Here is a 16,540-nt window from a genome sequence, read left to right as displayed (position 1 = left end):
TGTGTGTGGGGGGGAGGGGAATACTGGCGGGTTATTCAGACACATATATTCAGTTGGAGCGCTGTGTCGCCGCGCTGATGTTTGACCTTCCTCAATACAGATGCTCCAGGAGCCGCGCGGTGATTTTGAAAGTCTGCTGCAGTCGGAGTGAATCAAGGATTTCAGTCTGCAGTCTGCTGACAGCTCTGGACGAGCGAAGCCCAACGGTTGCCCCGGGACACCGCTCGTAAGCTTGTTCCTAGACTTTTTCCCGCCTGGCACTATTTGGTGCCGCGTCGTAATTTCAGACCGTACGAAACTCTGGAAAATGAAAGCGTCATCAACAGCATTCCCGCTGTGGGTGTTGATGGGGAAGAAAAAGAAGAAAAAAAGCTGCAGCATATGACACTTCACATGGAAAAGCAGGAAGTACGACTCGGCGACGGTGATGTGGCGACGGCTTTCAGAGGATGCAACTCTCGCACGGATTTGCTGAGAGTTGGACAAAATTTGCACATCACAAAGGTTTATGCAGCGAACGAGGTTCCTGGATTAGAGCTTAGAGACAAGCTTAGCGTCTGCATATCAGTGGCATCCTGGAGAAACAATTCTATTCTTAATACCACCTTTTATGTTTCCGCATCAGTCTAGGCCCGAGTCATGGACAAACTGCAGAGAAACTGGAAACTTCTTATCGTAATTTAACTCTATTTTCTTTTGACTAACGTCATTCTCCTTCGTGGATCAGGTATCGTTGGCCTGTTGATGAGTCTTGAGAAGTAGGTATCTAAATAAACCTTTAGTGTCTTTGAGTATCGTGAAAAGCGCTATATAAATTCAATGCATTATTATTATTATTACTTGACAGTGTGCAGCTATCAACACTCCTCAGTCAGCCCCTGTTGGAAAAAGGGGGGATGCTGAAGCTCAAGATGTAGAAGATGCTAGGTGGTGCTCTCTGATATGAAAAATAATATTTGTTATCTGCTGTGGGTATCTTGTAAAGGGGTTTCAAAAAGAAAAATCGAGACAATGACCACAATCCCTGCCAACCCACAACCCACTGCTCACAGAGACTATTGAATTCAGTGTCACGAGCGTCGTGTTAAAGTGCATCATTATTAGTGATGATGCTTTTCAAGCGACCGGGCAATAGACTGATCACTAATTCATCACAAACTGAATGTCTTTGGATTTCAGGGACCGCTAATGGCAGTCATGGTGGTGCTCATCTCCCGCTATTAACCGTAATTTCATAGAAGGAGCAATCAACGAAATGAGTTGAGTTGAGGCGGTGGATTTGGCCCATCGAGTTAACGAGGGGTCAGATGTTTTTATATTTTGAGCACTTTTAAACATCTACGCCATCATCAATGTAAAGGGAAGCTAATCAAAAAATGGAGACGGCCCCTGCGAACTCTGCAGATCGGTGCTTCGTACTGTGAACGTTCTCAAATATATATATATGACTGGAGGCCCCGCCTCCTGGAGAACTTCCACTTATTTTCAGTAGTGGGCCGACTAAAGGCCGATGAGGATCAACATGTTAAGTAAGCCTGGAACTGTCGGGAGGTTATTCACATAACTCAGCAACAAAGCGCGATGGGCTTCAGTTGTCAGTCGAGTGTTTTTCATATTCATATGGGTCAGTAGGCCGAGGAGAACAGGTGGTCTTTTTTTGGTCCTTTTTAAACTGCTTTTTTTAATAAAATCTGGATAACTGAATCCTGACCCAGTTATGTAATGACTAAGAAAGATAAGAAGTCTCCCGCGAAAAGTCTCGGCCGATAACAAGCATAAAGTTATTTTTTCAGATAATCCATTCAATGCATGGTGAAAAAAAGAGAGCATGCTTTACATTTTTTTTAGGAGAGAGAGAGAGAGAGAGAGAGAGAGAGAGAGAGAGAGAGAGAGAGAGAGAGAGAGAGGACAAGGGGGATGCAGAGTCGTGATCTGACCGTGACTTTGTGTTGTCCGGTGAGGTTGGGCCATTCACACAGCAGCTGGCTCTCAGACAGGGTGAGGACGCAGGGAGTCTCGCCAATCAGCACCGTGTAGTTGAGGCGACTGTTACCCGGAGCCGCTGGGATCAGGTTACGGCCCTAAACACAGAGAGGGAGAGAGGCACTCGGCTCATTTACGCATTCGTTTTCATGCAAACGATGCAAAACAACGGAGCTCTATGGTACAGAGGAATATCAGGCTTTGGCTACACACACACACACACACACACACACACACACACATCTGGGAGTTGTTTACAGCAACAATGCTTGCATCTGATTGTTGCTTCATGAGTGAGTGAAGAAGGTGTTTTAGGATCCGACATTCCCTTTTGGTGTTGCAGCACTTCTGATAAATCATGAGCCCAAACTGAAGAAATACAGAATAATACGACAGGAAGATGAAGAGCATGAAATGCATATTGTGTATATTCTACAGAGGCGGATTGGAGGCACACAAACAGTCAGAGGGTTTTGTCTTCTGTCCACTAAACTGAGATCCATTCGTAAAGTCTGAACCCCCGAGTTGTGTAAATTCAAGCATTTGTCAATTTCTGTCCCTGTTTTTCATTTCAATATCAAGTCCGCTCCTTCCAATTTGGCACACACTTTGTCCGTGATGGAGGGGAGGCAGTTAGTGGTGAGGGAAAGTGGACTCGAGCAATAGCGAGAAAAACTAAAAAACTAAAAAGCAACAATGAAAGAAAACAAGACAGACAGGAAAACATCAGGAGATGCAGAGGCGGGAGGGGAGCGGAGAGGAGATTACGGGAGAGGTTAGAAAACGATGAAAGGAACGCGCTCTGGAGTGAGAGAGAAAATGGGATTGAGCGGCGAACAGAGCTGGCGGAGCGGGCGAGATAGACTAGATAGAGAGAGAGAGCGAGAGCGAGAGAAGATAGCTGCCGCGTCTCCCGCTGGCTTAGCAGTGGGACGCAGAGACAGACTCCGTTTTCCAATCCCATCGTCTCTGCAGGCCGCCACCCGGCCCTGCTCTGCAACCCTGTAAACATGCATCCCATTCCATCTCTCGCACACACACACACACACACACACACACAGATTTCAAGCAACACGGGCACTCAAGTTGAAGCCACACACGGAGCTGCCCAACCCACACCCACACACACACACACACACTACAGGCAAGAAGCATCATGCGGGGGACAGGCTCTCAAAAACACACAAACACACACAGGAAGGTACTCACCAAACACCAAGACCAGATAAATGTTTTTCTCCCCCCCCCCCCTCTCTCTCTCTAGCGCTAACACACCTCGGGAGAAACACACCCGACACTTCAGATGAGAAATTAATTGCGTGTCGAGCTCAGCACATGCATCTCGGAGAACACCCCCCCCCCCGCCAAATTGCATTTTAGTCCATCTCATCAGTGCTTCCAATGGGTAGGCAGTTCCACCAACAAGCCAAGCAGGAGATTTGGCAATTACTGAGAGGCTCTTTGCTAATAAATTATCATTTAAGGAATAAATTACGACAGTTATGCTGCTTTCAATCTCTTCGCGCAAATGAACAGCGCAGACACACACACACACACACACACACACACACTCCCCGTGATAACATGAGCGATAGTCAAGGCCAATTCTAGCCGGAGATACAACAACAACAAAAAGTTCAATGCAAATGCAGCGCGTCGATGTGACGCTGATCTGAAGGAAATGGAATGTCATGCTGTCCCTTTATTGTCTAGCCTCGTGAAACAAGATGAGGAGACTGTGTCGGATATTGCCTCAGTGAGAACACGTGTATGTTCCCTCCCCAAACAGCCGCTCGGATTCCCGCTGTGGTGGTGGGGGGGGGGGGTGTCTCCGAGAGATAACACAACGTACACACAAGCACGACTCCGGGCACTTGTGTCCGGTGACCGTTAATGACAATAAAAAAACAATAAAATCCCAATGTGGTACGCGGGCCTGCGTGCTTCTCCAGCAGTGGAAATTAATTACACGAATTTGAAATAGTTATTTCGTTACTGAAGGAAATAAATCGGCTTTGGGAAGGCGTGTAGACGTTTGCTTTCATATATTTGTGAGAACCCCGCCGCCACCACAGAGTCAACACATTTGAGATGTTCTTCCTTTATGTGAGGATCAAAATGCAAGTGAACGCGTGTTTGTGTGTATCGGTGTATGTAGGCTTTGCCGTTATTAATACAAGATAAGTTCAATATCTTTGAGATTCTTGTGGTCAAGCCGCAAGACCTTTGGAGGAAAAGAAGAAGAAAAACATCTACCACCACTAGCTGAGACTTGGGTTTGAATAAAATATTAAGAATGTGTGCACACATCCTGTTGTTGTTGTTGTTGTTGTTGTTGTAATGCTGTAAATAATTACAGTACATAGAATAGTAGAAACAAAACACAGTATAAGCGTTCAGCTCCAGAGCAATGCTGATGGAAAGAGATAATTAAAGAAATGCACAATCAAGCAATTAAACCAACACTTGTGCCTCTCTGACCTTGAGAATGAGCGGCGACGTGGGCTTGAGCTCCAGTATCCCGGAGGGACTGAGCGGTTCGAACACGGGGTCGGGATAGTAGCTGAAGGTCTCGTTGACGACCACCAGAGCGTTCACGTTGTCCATGTAGAAGCCGATCTCATCCGGGCCTGTGCCAGCCTCGGAAAACCCCAGCTCCGAGTCGGCCACCGACGGAGCCAGGCACACCATGACTGAGTTGTTGTACACCGTACAGTTCTGAAGGCGAGAGAAAAGGATGTGAGCTTGTTTTGGTCAAATCTGAGGATGAATAGAGGCAATTCCTTGAGTCGCCTTTGTATGAAACTATATGTACACTGAAGGTGAACACAAATCGCGACGCATTTCTTTTCATTATAATCAAGTACTCTTCTAATTTACAAGCGCATGCCTTGCATAAAACAGGCAGCACGGCAACCTTTTGAACAACCTCCTGCAGGCTATAATTCCATTTTAAAACAGATCTGTCGGGTAACCCATCCTTTATTTAAGTTAACGCCCGGCAAAACATTGACGCTGGTATATTGGAAATGTAAATTGGTTGCAAATTTATGATCAACTGCTATTAATGGGCAATGTGCTCTGTGCCTCTGCTGGTAGCTGAGACTGTTTTACACCAGTACTTTGGAGAATATATATATATATATATATTTACACAATGTCATTGCCATGTTTGCTACAATTTACAGGACTTCTTTGTGCACGTTTTAGGCCATTTACCTCAAACGTATTTTTCTGTAGTTGCAACCATGTGTTTTTGCATACAGAAGATAAGCTTGTAAATAACTGATTCCCTTTTGCTCTGAACTTATCGCAGAGATTTCCAATCAAGCCAAGCATTCAACTGCACTGCAATACAATAATGATGCCACTTTGATACAAAAAAAAGGAAAAAGGAAAGTATCACGCAGTCATGAAATGAATAAGAAAGGCTCGCCGGAGGGGCCGGAAATATTTATACGTCCACGGTACGCTTTGGAAACATGTCAGTATTCTTGTTTTGTAGTAAATGGGCGGCGACATGAAAAAAAACAACACAAACGTGATCTTTTAAGTGCAAAGCGGCACTTTGAGTCAGGGCTGTGGGACGCATCATGGCGGCTGTTTGCCTCGATAAGCGACGGCTTTATCTTCAAGTCGAATTGCCCCGCTGTTGTTTGAAGTTCAGTTCTTAACCTTGACAACTGACGGGCTTCAACTCACAAGTGACAGTCACAAAGTGCTTTGTGAATCTATAGAACCGATATGACACTCTTCAACTTTACCGAAGTGGGACCTCGGCTTTTGCATGGATTTTTCTTTTTTCCCCCTCTCATCATCATTCCCCTCAACACTCTCCCATCTCTCTTTCTCTCTATCTCTCTCTTTTACCCCCACACACACACATACCGTCTCTCATGTGTTTTCTTTTTGTGACACAAACACTCACGCGGTGCGGTGACATTTGAAGAGCTGTGTGGCCCGAGGTAGCGTTAGATGTCTGAAGCAGTCGCTACAGAGAGCGCAGACGTGAGCGACACACAGAGGCAAACTGTCTGCCGCCTTCACAGGCACTGCGGATGTAGTATTAGTGTGTACGCAGAGCGGCATGTCTGCATATATTGGTCAGGTAATGTATGTACTGTATGCGTAAAGATGAATAATGCATCCTGCGTATACTGCCAAGGTGGGTTTGTGAATTCGTAGTTAGCCAGTGTGTGTGTCCCAGCCTTGGCTGCCGTTGAACATACGTCTGTGTGTGTGTGTGTGTGTGTGTGTGTGTGTGTGTGTGTGTGTGTGTGTGTGTGTGTCATTCGCATCAATACTTACATGAAAGGATTCCGCCTGCCCATACTTGGCCCTGATCTTCGGTTCTCGGATGGTTGCGAGGTTGGTCCCGCTCACCGTCAGCAGAGTCCCACCGCTGCGGGGATGAAGAGAGGGGGAGAAGGAGAGGGCGAGAGAAGAAGAAGAAGCATATCTGTAAAATTGGTAGCAGCCAAAAATGTACCTGTAAAATGGACAGGACTGCTGGTGTGCATCTGCAGGAAGTGATGTGACAAATGTTCACAAAGCAGCGGCATTAAGATACGGTTAGGCTGCATACAATTTGAGCTAACAAAGGGTCAGTTGGGGAGTGGGGTCCGGCACAATAGCCTCTGGATTATGTTGAACAGGCAACGTTTTTTTCAGAGTTAACAAAATCCTAGATTCTTGTGACGCACAGGAGCCTAGGACGGCGCACATTATGTTAAAAGAACCCAGACGGCATTTAATTTCACACAAAACTTATTTAGCATTTGCGAATTTGTGAGAAATGACGACAAGAAGCAGCGTTAACGCTGGCATTTTGTATGAAACTGTGTAGTTCAGAACTCCATTTGTGTAATAAAAAGTTGACTAAATCTTAAAGTTTTACTGAAGTGTATAGCGGAGAGCTCAGAGCATCAGGTGGGGCTCAGGGATTAACACAATATAATGGAGTTTACAGCGAAATCAAGGAGAGAATGAGGATACGGGGGGGGGGGGGGGGGGGGGAGTGTGAGCGGAGGAGAAAGAGTGAAGGGGAAAGATCCACAGAGACACTCTGCATGCTTTAATCACAACTCCGTCCACAGTAAATATGTGCTTGGCGTGAGCCGATAAAGGTCAGTGGACTGAATCCAGTAAATAACAACGCTAGAATTTGGCTAAAGCCGCCTGAGGTTTGACTTCTGTTGGTGAGCAGCATGTGAAGGCGGACTCGCTTGCTCTTGGTGTAACAATGTAACAATGATATGGTTGGATCGATTCTTTGAGGAACATTATTCTCATTGGCAGAAACTTTAAACGCTTGTTGAGTTGAAACAACGGCTGAATTGGTTTAGCAAATTCCACCAGTCCAATTGTATTTTTGCAGAATTTGGGGAATAGTTTAGGTACCCTTCAGTGGGATGCCATCTTGGTCTGACGCATTTAGATCAGACCCCCACTACACTCTTGTAAAGACAATGGAGTTAGTCTTTCCTTTTGTTTTACTGCAACACTTAAATTAAACTTATGGGGTTTTCATGAAAGATGTCTCATCTTCTTGATGCTTACCTCTTTCTATAGTGGCAGCTGCAACCTCTGAGTACTCTACTCTGTTTTATGCCAGTGAGTCTGTTCACTGCTACCTCGACTATCTGTGCCCTCTGAGAAATGTAAGTTGTTAGATTGCCTATTTCTTCAGGCTGTAGATTCATAGTAACCCGGTTTAAGAGTGATAGGGGAAACTCTGTTTTGCCTTCCATCTCTTACTGTGTTGTTCTTTTTGCTGGTTTTTCAGCATTGTGGAGCTGAACCCAAAAGTGTATTTCAAACATTTCTTTCTCTCCGCCAGTCAAAATGGGGCATCGTACGCCAAGTCCTACCTCCCTAAAAAGGAAGGCAGTACTTCCCTGTGGTAGTCAGAGTCATTGCTAATTCAAGGGAAGTTCTAGGTCCTCTTGCAGTATCAGGTAACTGATCCAGGTGACATGTCTGCAAGCCGTTATAATGGTCACACATGCAGACACAGTGATGAATACGTTATGTTAAAGCATCAAGCCACTCATTGAGGCATTGGGCGAGCCTTCGTCGCTGGCTCGGCTTGCAGATAAGAGAGTACCCTCTCCAACACCCACCGCAGAAGGATAACAACTGACATTCCTTCCAGTGAGTTACCATGTGTTACCATTGATTTCCTGCAAAAATGCAGGTGTCTTTTTCATTGGAGAGATTAATCCGACACTTATCCAGAAGGACTTTGTGTAAAAGCACTGACGGCAGAGTAAGTGATATGGTTATACGAAGCAGGGACAAAGCCTCTTAATATATTGGATGGAGAGTCTGGCTGGCTAACGCTAGACAATCATCTCTCACTCTAATCCAGGAAGATTTACAATAACATCAAATGGGAACAATAGGGAGGGACAGGGGGTAAATAACAAAGATAGACGTACCATCTCTGGCATCGTTGGTAGACAAAAGGATTCAAGTCTGACTATTCTTCTCAGCAAGACTGTCTTTTTTTCTTTTGGCAGGTTCCCCAATACCGGCATATATGACTGGGTGCCATTCATCTTAGATTGCTTTGGATAACAGCATTATGTGTAAGATGTGATGGAAGCTCTTACTGGGCATATCAAGCCTTTGGCGGGGATCTTGGCAGCTGACGTAGGCACTGCAGTATTTCTATACTTACTATTTGAATTATTTTTTTGTGAAACTGCATTCTTGTTTCACTATGGTGTCATGCAACACTGCCATGATGTGCAGAAATTAATTTACTACAAAGTCTATTCTATTGAGTCTAATTAAAGTACAAGTTGTACAAGTCAGGGTAATTGTGGGTCAGTGGTTAGCAGGTCCGTCTTTCAATCAGGGGGTTGGCGGTTCAATCCCCAACCTAGTCGATGTCTCCTTGAGCAAGACACTTAACCCTAAATTGTTCCCTGTAGCTGTGTCTATAGTGTATGAATGTAACATGACTGTAAATCGCTTTGGATAAAAGCGTCAGCTAAATAATATGTAATGTTGTAGTACTCGAACAACAAAATATCTTTTTTTTACGTTCCAACTTTAAAACCAAATTAGATTTGTGATGTATGTGCAAGGGAAAGTACACCTGAATTGTATATGTATATAGTATATGTATATACATATACTTTTATTAAGGGCCCATAATGTTGCATATGCAATGGTTCAATAACTGTATGTTTGATAGTGTAAACTGTGGTTGCTCATTACATCACTTTGCTCTTCATAAGAGAGATGAAGGTGGCTGATTAACAAAGGAGCAATGGAGCTGAGGCCACATTCAAATGAACTGGTTTTTAATAATGTTTGTGCCACAAATACATCATGGGACTGGGCAGACTGCACTTACAGGATAATGCTGCCTGTCCTCTGCCTCCTTTCTCCTCCTCCCCTCTCCTCCTCCGCTTGATGTATATTTGTGCTGAGTCCCTCTGTCCCCGTTGCTCCTCTCTTTGTCTAAGTGAGTCTCTTTAGCTCAGGTACATGCTTCAGGGAACTGACAACAAGACAATCAGGATGAACGCTTTGGGATAGCTGGGGAAATCCAACCAGTGTTGTCAGTATTTCTCTTAGTTTGCCCCCATCTTCTCTCTCTGGCCTTCCCTGTCCTCTCTTTCTGTTGTACTACTCTCTCTGCTCTCCATTCTCTCACCGTCTCTTCGTTCTCATCCTTCTCCCACTGACTGTTTCAGAATAATTTCATATCCTAAACTTCCCTGCAAGTTCACCGTAAAACACTAGTTGTGATTTCATCAAAAGGAGGAAGATTAGCTGGACATTCAACAGAATGAAAATATTCAAACAGAAAAATAGAGTACAAATGGGATATGTTTTGAATAAACAGTGTGAACTAAACAACCTCTTTAGCGATGAAGCTAACATGCTTGCTAACTGATGGCAGATAGTTAACAGTTAGCAGGATTGCTAGCATTAGGAATTATTTGCCACACTTCAATAACTCTATATTAAATGGCATGATAAATAAAATATTGCAAACATAATACCAGGGGGCAGTAAATGGCACATTACAGAGACTGTAAATGACTGACTAGTGGTAGCATGTTCCTGGCTTGCTAGCATGTCAGTAGTTAGCTCTCCACACATTGTCCATTTCACATTTTTTGCTACTTTCTGGTTTGACCTATATTCTTATAATCAAATAAATACTATGTTTAAGTAAATCTGCACTTTCAGAATATTATGAGAGCTGCCTGCTTATTGCCCACACACCTATATTTAGACTACCCAATACTTATCTGGTTAATTCATCTTGCCGCTTTCAGAGATTTGAAAATGTAGGTCCAAAAGGGCTTCTCTAACCTCTGCTACTGCCAAAATATCTTTCCTTTGTGCCTGTGCCGCAGATGAGCAATCCTCATTGATTTATGTTTTAAGTGCTCAGGCTTCTTTCTAAATGGAATATCATCAACGATAATGCACCCACTACATGTTTTGAATAAACAGTGTGAACTAAACGCCTCGTTGGCAACCAAGCTAACAAACTTGCTACCTGAAGCGAGTTAATTAACAGTTTGCAAGCTAGCTAGCATGAAGAGCTTTTTCAACAACTTCAATACCTCTCTACTGAATGACCTGGAAATAAAATACCAGGAGGCAGTACACAGCACGGTACAGAGAACATAGAGACATTTGGAAAACTCCTGTGACTGATAGCTTGCTCTCATGTTAGTCATAAGCTCTCCAACTACCTTAGTTCACTAACTATCCCTGCTCGTGGTCACTACGTCACCTATATTTAGACTACCCGGTGTAACTGAGCAGCCCCACTGGCGTGGTAGGTCTATTCGGGGACGGTAGTGGCTCGATCTGTGTGGACTTGGCTTGGGAACCGGAGGGTGACGGGTCAAGTGTATACTGGTATATGGAGAGGTGCCATTTCACCTCCTGTGCACTGGCAAGGTGCCCTTGGCCCTAGAAACCCCCTCCCCGTGTAGTAGCTGCCCACAGCTACAATATCACCGTGTGTTGTGTGCTGTGTACATGTGTGACAAATAAAGTTGATTAACTTGCTGAAGGAGTGGCAAACCCAATATTATCTGCTGGATTCATCCAGTCGGTTTGGGAGGAGATTTGAAAATCTAGGTCCAAAATTGCTTCTCTAACCTCTGCTGCTGCCCAAATACCTTTCCACGGTGTCCCAGATGAGCACTCCTCATTGATTTATTTTTAAAGTGCTCAGTCTTCTTCCTAAATTGAATATCATCAGCCAAGTACAATAATATTGCACTCTAACCCCCCCTCCCCTGCTGTTTTCTCTTCTTACTGTCTTTCATCCACTCTTGCTATCATCAACCGAGCACAATGATAATTCTATGCAGGGATGCTCGTATTGGCACAAAGGCAGACAGTGAGGCAGATATGAACGGATTTGATAGCACATCTCACTGGTTCGTTATACTTTCTACCCGAGCCAACATGTGACACTGGAAGCTGCACACACAGGGTTGTCGTTGTTTGTGAGCTGTGTGTGTTGTGTTGTGGCGTTCTCAGCCAGATGGAGCAGGGATCATGGGCCAAACATCAGGGACCCTGGGAATCAGTGAGGTGTGTGTGTGCATGTGTCGTTTCTTTTATGTGGGGTCATCACCCCTGAGTGAGCTTCCTGAAGTAAAACCCCTGTTTCAAAACAAATGCAGGATATCAGCGAGAATACGGAACGGGAAAGGGTACAGCAGGTGTCCTGACATATGTTAGAAGGAATAGGCCTATTCAAACAGGGGGGTGACATAACACTGTGAACTCATAAGTCTGGGCAGCATGTTAGGCACTGCCAAATCACAGGAGGTGGGTTTAATGGACGAAAACATTCTGCAGGACACTCTTGACCTTCGTCCCCAGCAGGCGTTAAGTTCTTAGAGATTCACTTTAAAAACTAGACGGAACCAGGCAGCAACCTCTTTTTGATGGTGAAGCCAAAGCAGAAGTGGCTTAAACTTGGATTATTTCTAAAGGCCAACAGGAGGGGACTCCTCTAATTGCAAAAATAAGTTTGATTATATAGAAGTGTATGAGAAAATTACTTCTCACTTGATTTATCAGTAAACTTTGTCAATATAAAGTTATGGTGATTTAAAAGTCTTCAATACAGAAGTATGCAGTCAATTATGGTCCCATTAAAAGTAATAGATAAATCAGGGCATGCTTTAGGAGGTGGTTATCTTGTGATTGACAGATCCTTAAACAAATTTCAGTTCATGAAAGGTATTTGGAATTTTTTTGTCCGGAGTGGGAGGAGAATCAAACACATATGTGCCCCAGAAGGAATACAATCATTATCTAAAACCCAGGCTGAAAGGGGCTTCAGAAAAGCCACTAAGTGGGGCTCAGATCACGAGTAACCCAAGTCTGCATAAGAAAGACCAATATGTGTGTGCATGTCTGCCCTCCCTGCCAGTGAATTTACTTATGCGTGTGTCCTCCTCGTCTTCACTGCTGAGCGATGGAGGGTTTTTATTTATTCAGCTTGAGTTGTACAGCACGGTACTGCATGACAGTTGGTGCTGAGTATCAAACTGAGATATGCACTAATTCAGGCAGCAAACTTCAGTCTCACACAGCTGATCAGTATTAGTTGCCTCTTCAATCACCAACCACATTCAAACAATCAGCAAGCTCTAGGATCTTATGAGTTAGAATAAAAAAATTATTTGGGGATCAGGCGAGTCTCTGATGATTTTCTCCACTAAAAATGTCTCGCTTGAGCCAGATGAAAAATATCCAGAGGCACCGTCAGTTTGCCTCCATCCTAAACCCGCCGTCAGAGCACTCGTCCAGCTTTTCAATCTGCTCAGACGGCTTTTAGAGCGCCGCCGTACATTTTGTCCGGCTAATGCTGCTGCATCACACGCAGTGTGAAGGTCCAGGCCCGGATTTCCTCAAGGCTTTCAGAATAACCACCTCCAAAAAAACATATTTTTGGGGGTTTGGTGCATTTATTGAGCTCCCTTCAGGGACAAAGCTGCTTGGATGTATTTCAGGGACAACAGCCATGTGTTGCTAGAACTTTTCAAACACCCTCTCTCGACCAAAAACACTGTTATTTAGTGAGACGATAAGTTGCCAGAAAAAGATACTGCGAGCCGGTTTGTCTAGAAGCCTTAGTTGGGCAACAAATGGGCATTGTGGACATCAATGGACTCAATACAAGAAATGAATAAAACTACGTAATCCAGCGAAGTAAATGGTACCTACAACACAACCGCTTACCTGGCAATGCTCCAGTCAGGCTCGATCCTCAGCACTGTGGGGTCTTCGGTGTAGTTGAACTTGACCTCAGGGTTTTGGAGCTCAGCGTCGTCGATGTCCACGAAGAGGGATGCCCCGGCCGCCGCTACTCCGGCTGGTGTCACGCACACTATCTCGCGGGCGTTCCTCCTGGATGGACAGACAAAAAGGTTGTTGCAGGAAGGTGAGCCAATAGTCAATAGCCAATAATGTGCATTTGAAGGAGAGAAGCCAAAATCTGCGCTAGCTCAGCGAAATGCTATATCTTGCACAATGCCTCACGGGCACAGAAACTGTTACGAGCTGATATCCGAAAGATATCGAGGTCCTGCTGTGATTGTGGAGAGTATATTTTCAATGAAGTGATTTTCTTCTGGAGAAAGAAACAATGCACAAATAAACCAGAGAGGCACAGAGAGAGAAGCCCTCCATGAAGAAGCTGTCTCGCAGAGTTTGATCACTTTAAACAGATAATTATAATAATAATAAAGAGGCAATGATTACTTTCTCATGCCAGGACGTTCCCTAAATACTGAGGTCCAGGCTGAGGCGTTGACATATTTAATGACTTGCTGAATGTTTTTATAATTATCAGTGTCCAGCCTGGAAAAGCCAATTACCGTAGTCTCATTCTCTTGAATGTGATGAGATAATCCCACTTGACTGACGCACCTCAGTCCAAGCACCTTTGTTGCATGCCATACCCCTCTCTCTACTCTCTCGTTCTCCTCTTTCTACACTGTCCTCTGGCAAATATAGGCAAACATCTCAAAAATAGGGGTTCCCTATATCTAGTTTTTGTCTGTATTGTGATCACATCTCAATATGCAAATTAATTAGGCTAGGCGTGGGACTCAAAATATGGTAGGTCCCGGGTGAAGGCAAGCACTGTCGTGGATGGGTGTCAGGTATTTTTAGGGCACGCTAGCTTCTCTGGCACTGGATGATCCGATTGTAAGCCGATCACAATGCATTTACACTTTGCATTAACATGCATTTTTCCTTATCTAAATAATATATGTATATATCATTTGCAAATGAGGCATGTGTGAACAGCAAGGCTGTGTTATATTTATGTATTTATATTTTAAGTGATAACCCTTGTTCTACAATATTAACTGTGTTAAGTGTTGGGAGGACGAGATGGATGTAGAAACCAGTCATGTGAAGTCATGTTTAATGAAGTTAGTACCTACCATGATTGGTGCACTGACCAGGATCAACGGCACCAGTCACAAACACGGGGCACGGATGTAAAGAGTGTGTGTGTGCTTATGAATGTGTGTGTGTGTGTGTGTGTGCATGTCCCATAGGCAAAATAACACTTTCAATTGCAGTCCCTAGTAGCTACGCTATCTAATATGTATTTAGCACAGTTGAGTGGTGGCTGCTTTTCTGGGCCATGAATTCACAGAAGCGGCGCGCGTGTGTGTGACGTGTATGTCCGTGTGCACACTTTAATGTATTGGCGCACGTGCTTTTCGTGCTTCTATGTGCCATGGCAGTCAAAGAGGGGAAAAAGGAGAGATAACCTACAACATCCCTTGGCCCGTAACCATAGCAACCCCATTCACAAAGAACACAGGCAACTGTCACGAGACGCCACAAATACAGTCGCACACTTGCGGGTGGGACGGATGAAGACGGCGTTGAGTTGAGCGGACAGTTTGGGTGAAGTGGAATGGGTTGGATTACTGCGAGGAGGCTGCAGCATCAAAGCTAGCATGTAGTCGCTTCTATTGAGATTAGCTACGACAGGCTAATCTGTGCATTTGACAAGCATGCAGCTGTGGTGGTACTTTCTTCATGCACTAGATTAGAGAGAGGCTGTGTGAGTGAAGACAAAGAGATGTTGTGCGTCTGCAAGCAACTAGCATGCTCACACACAGACACACACACACACACACACACACACGCACTGATTACATGTGTATGTAATATCTTTATGACTTTTTGCAGTACACACACGCACACACACACACATCTTTTAAACAGTGCCTGTCTATGTATGCACGTATTTCTTTGATCCATTAATTTTCCTGTATTATCTACCGTACCTTGAGTCATAATTATGAATTGGTTTTACTATCTTAAGTGTTCTGTTTTTGTCTTATTCTTATCTAAATTATATTCCCCTCAGCTGTGTTGTTTCCAATTTCCCCACTGGAAATAGATTAAACAAAAATTTAGATTCTAAAAAAAACAAAAAAACATTTGTGCCTTACTTTTTGAAGGAGCAGGGCTGCGGTCCGATGCTAACAGACACGTAGCTGCCCGCGTTGAGGTAGCTGCCCTCGATGGTGATCCGGGTGCCCCCGGAAATGGGTCCCTGAGACGGCTGGATACGGCTGAAGAATGGAGTCTGGAGGAGAGAAGGAGGACACTTTATTTCTTCAGCAAATAAATCAAATTAAAAAAGGAAAGAAAGCAGTGATGAGATGCTCCGTATAAAATATTCCAATCACATGGTACACAATTGAGCATGAATGAGGTGACATAAAAAACAGTCTATGATATAATAATACGATATTCTTATTGATCAAATCCACTAAGTACTGACTGAAAGCTCATGGAAAATTAAATATGCACACTGGTTCTTCATGACAGTGTGAGTCACCTGCATCTATAAGCACTGCTGCCACAGACTTACCAACTTTGCCAACTTCAGTGCCCTAAATATAACAAATTGAATGAGACAGTGATTGTCCATTAAAACTGATTTTGGTTGACCAAAAGAAGAACTACTAGAAATGATCCAAGCCAATGTCAAATTGAACCCTGGAGATGTGTCAAAGAAGCGGGGTCTTCTTGTGAGCCATCGCCGAACATATAGAATACCGTAACGCCCCTTTGCATGGCGCTTACCACAAAGGTGAATGGCCTGGGAGACAGGGCTCTGTAGTCGTTGACGCAGTCCCTCACACACACCTCCACCTGAGCTTCTTGGACCCTGTAGTTGGTCGCGTCATTCAGCAGACACACTATCCTGTGGAGGAGAGGAGAGGGGTCAGGGTCAACCAAATGTTTTTAAAGAGACAGGACACAAAATCAAAATCACATGTGTTCCCTGTAGTGCTACTCATCAATCTTCATTGTTTTGGTGTGAGCCGACGAGTGTCAGAGTCTTTTCTTTCTTCTGAACTGCAGGCCTGCACAGAAGGAAGTATTCATCAACGCAAGGACAAGAGGCTCGTGCTCCTGACCGATAAACAAGCCTCTTGTCCATGAGTGGATGTACCCCTCCTTCTGTGCAGTGAAAACGGCTGCTGGTTGTTGTACCACATGAAACTGCTCA

The 16,540-nt window shown here is 44.3% G+C and overlaps 1 protein-coding gene across 1 annotated transcript in view; it reads right to left on the bottom strand.

Annotated features, from left to right (window-relative positions):
* The window catches only part of LOC117733865 (plexin-A1-like), a 208,227-nt gene that overhangs the window by 32,325 nt on the left and 159,362 nt on the right, over nt 1–16,540 (bottom strand). The window contains 6 exon segments of the mRNA XM_034537776.1: nt 1,938–2,081; nt 4,465–4,701; nt 6,292–6,385; nt 13,228–13,395; nt 15,471–15,607; nt 16,111–16,231. Coding sequence (XP_034393667.1) covers nt 1,938–2,081; nt 4,465–4,701; nt 6,292–6,385; nt 13,228–13,395; nt 15,471–15,607; nt 16,111–16,231 — 901 coding nt within the window.

The sequence above is a fragment of the Cyclopterus lumpus genome, chromosome 7, assembly GCF_009769545.1.
Source record: "Cyclopterus lumpus isolate fCycLum1 chromosome 7, fCycLum1.pri, whole genome shotgun sequence".
Classification (NCBI taxonomy): domain Eukaryota; kingdom Metazoa; phylum Chordata; class Actinopteri; order Perciformes; family Cyclopteridae; genus Cyclopterus; species Cyclopterus lumpus.
This window is presented reverse-complemented; position numbering and strand designations above follow the sequence as displayed.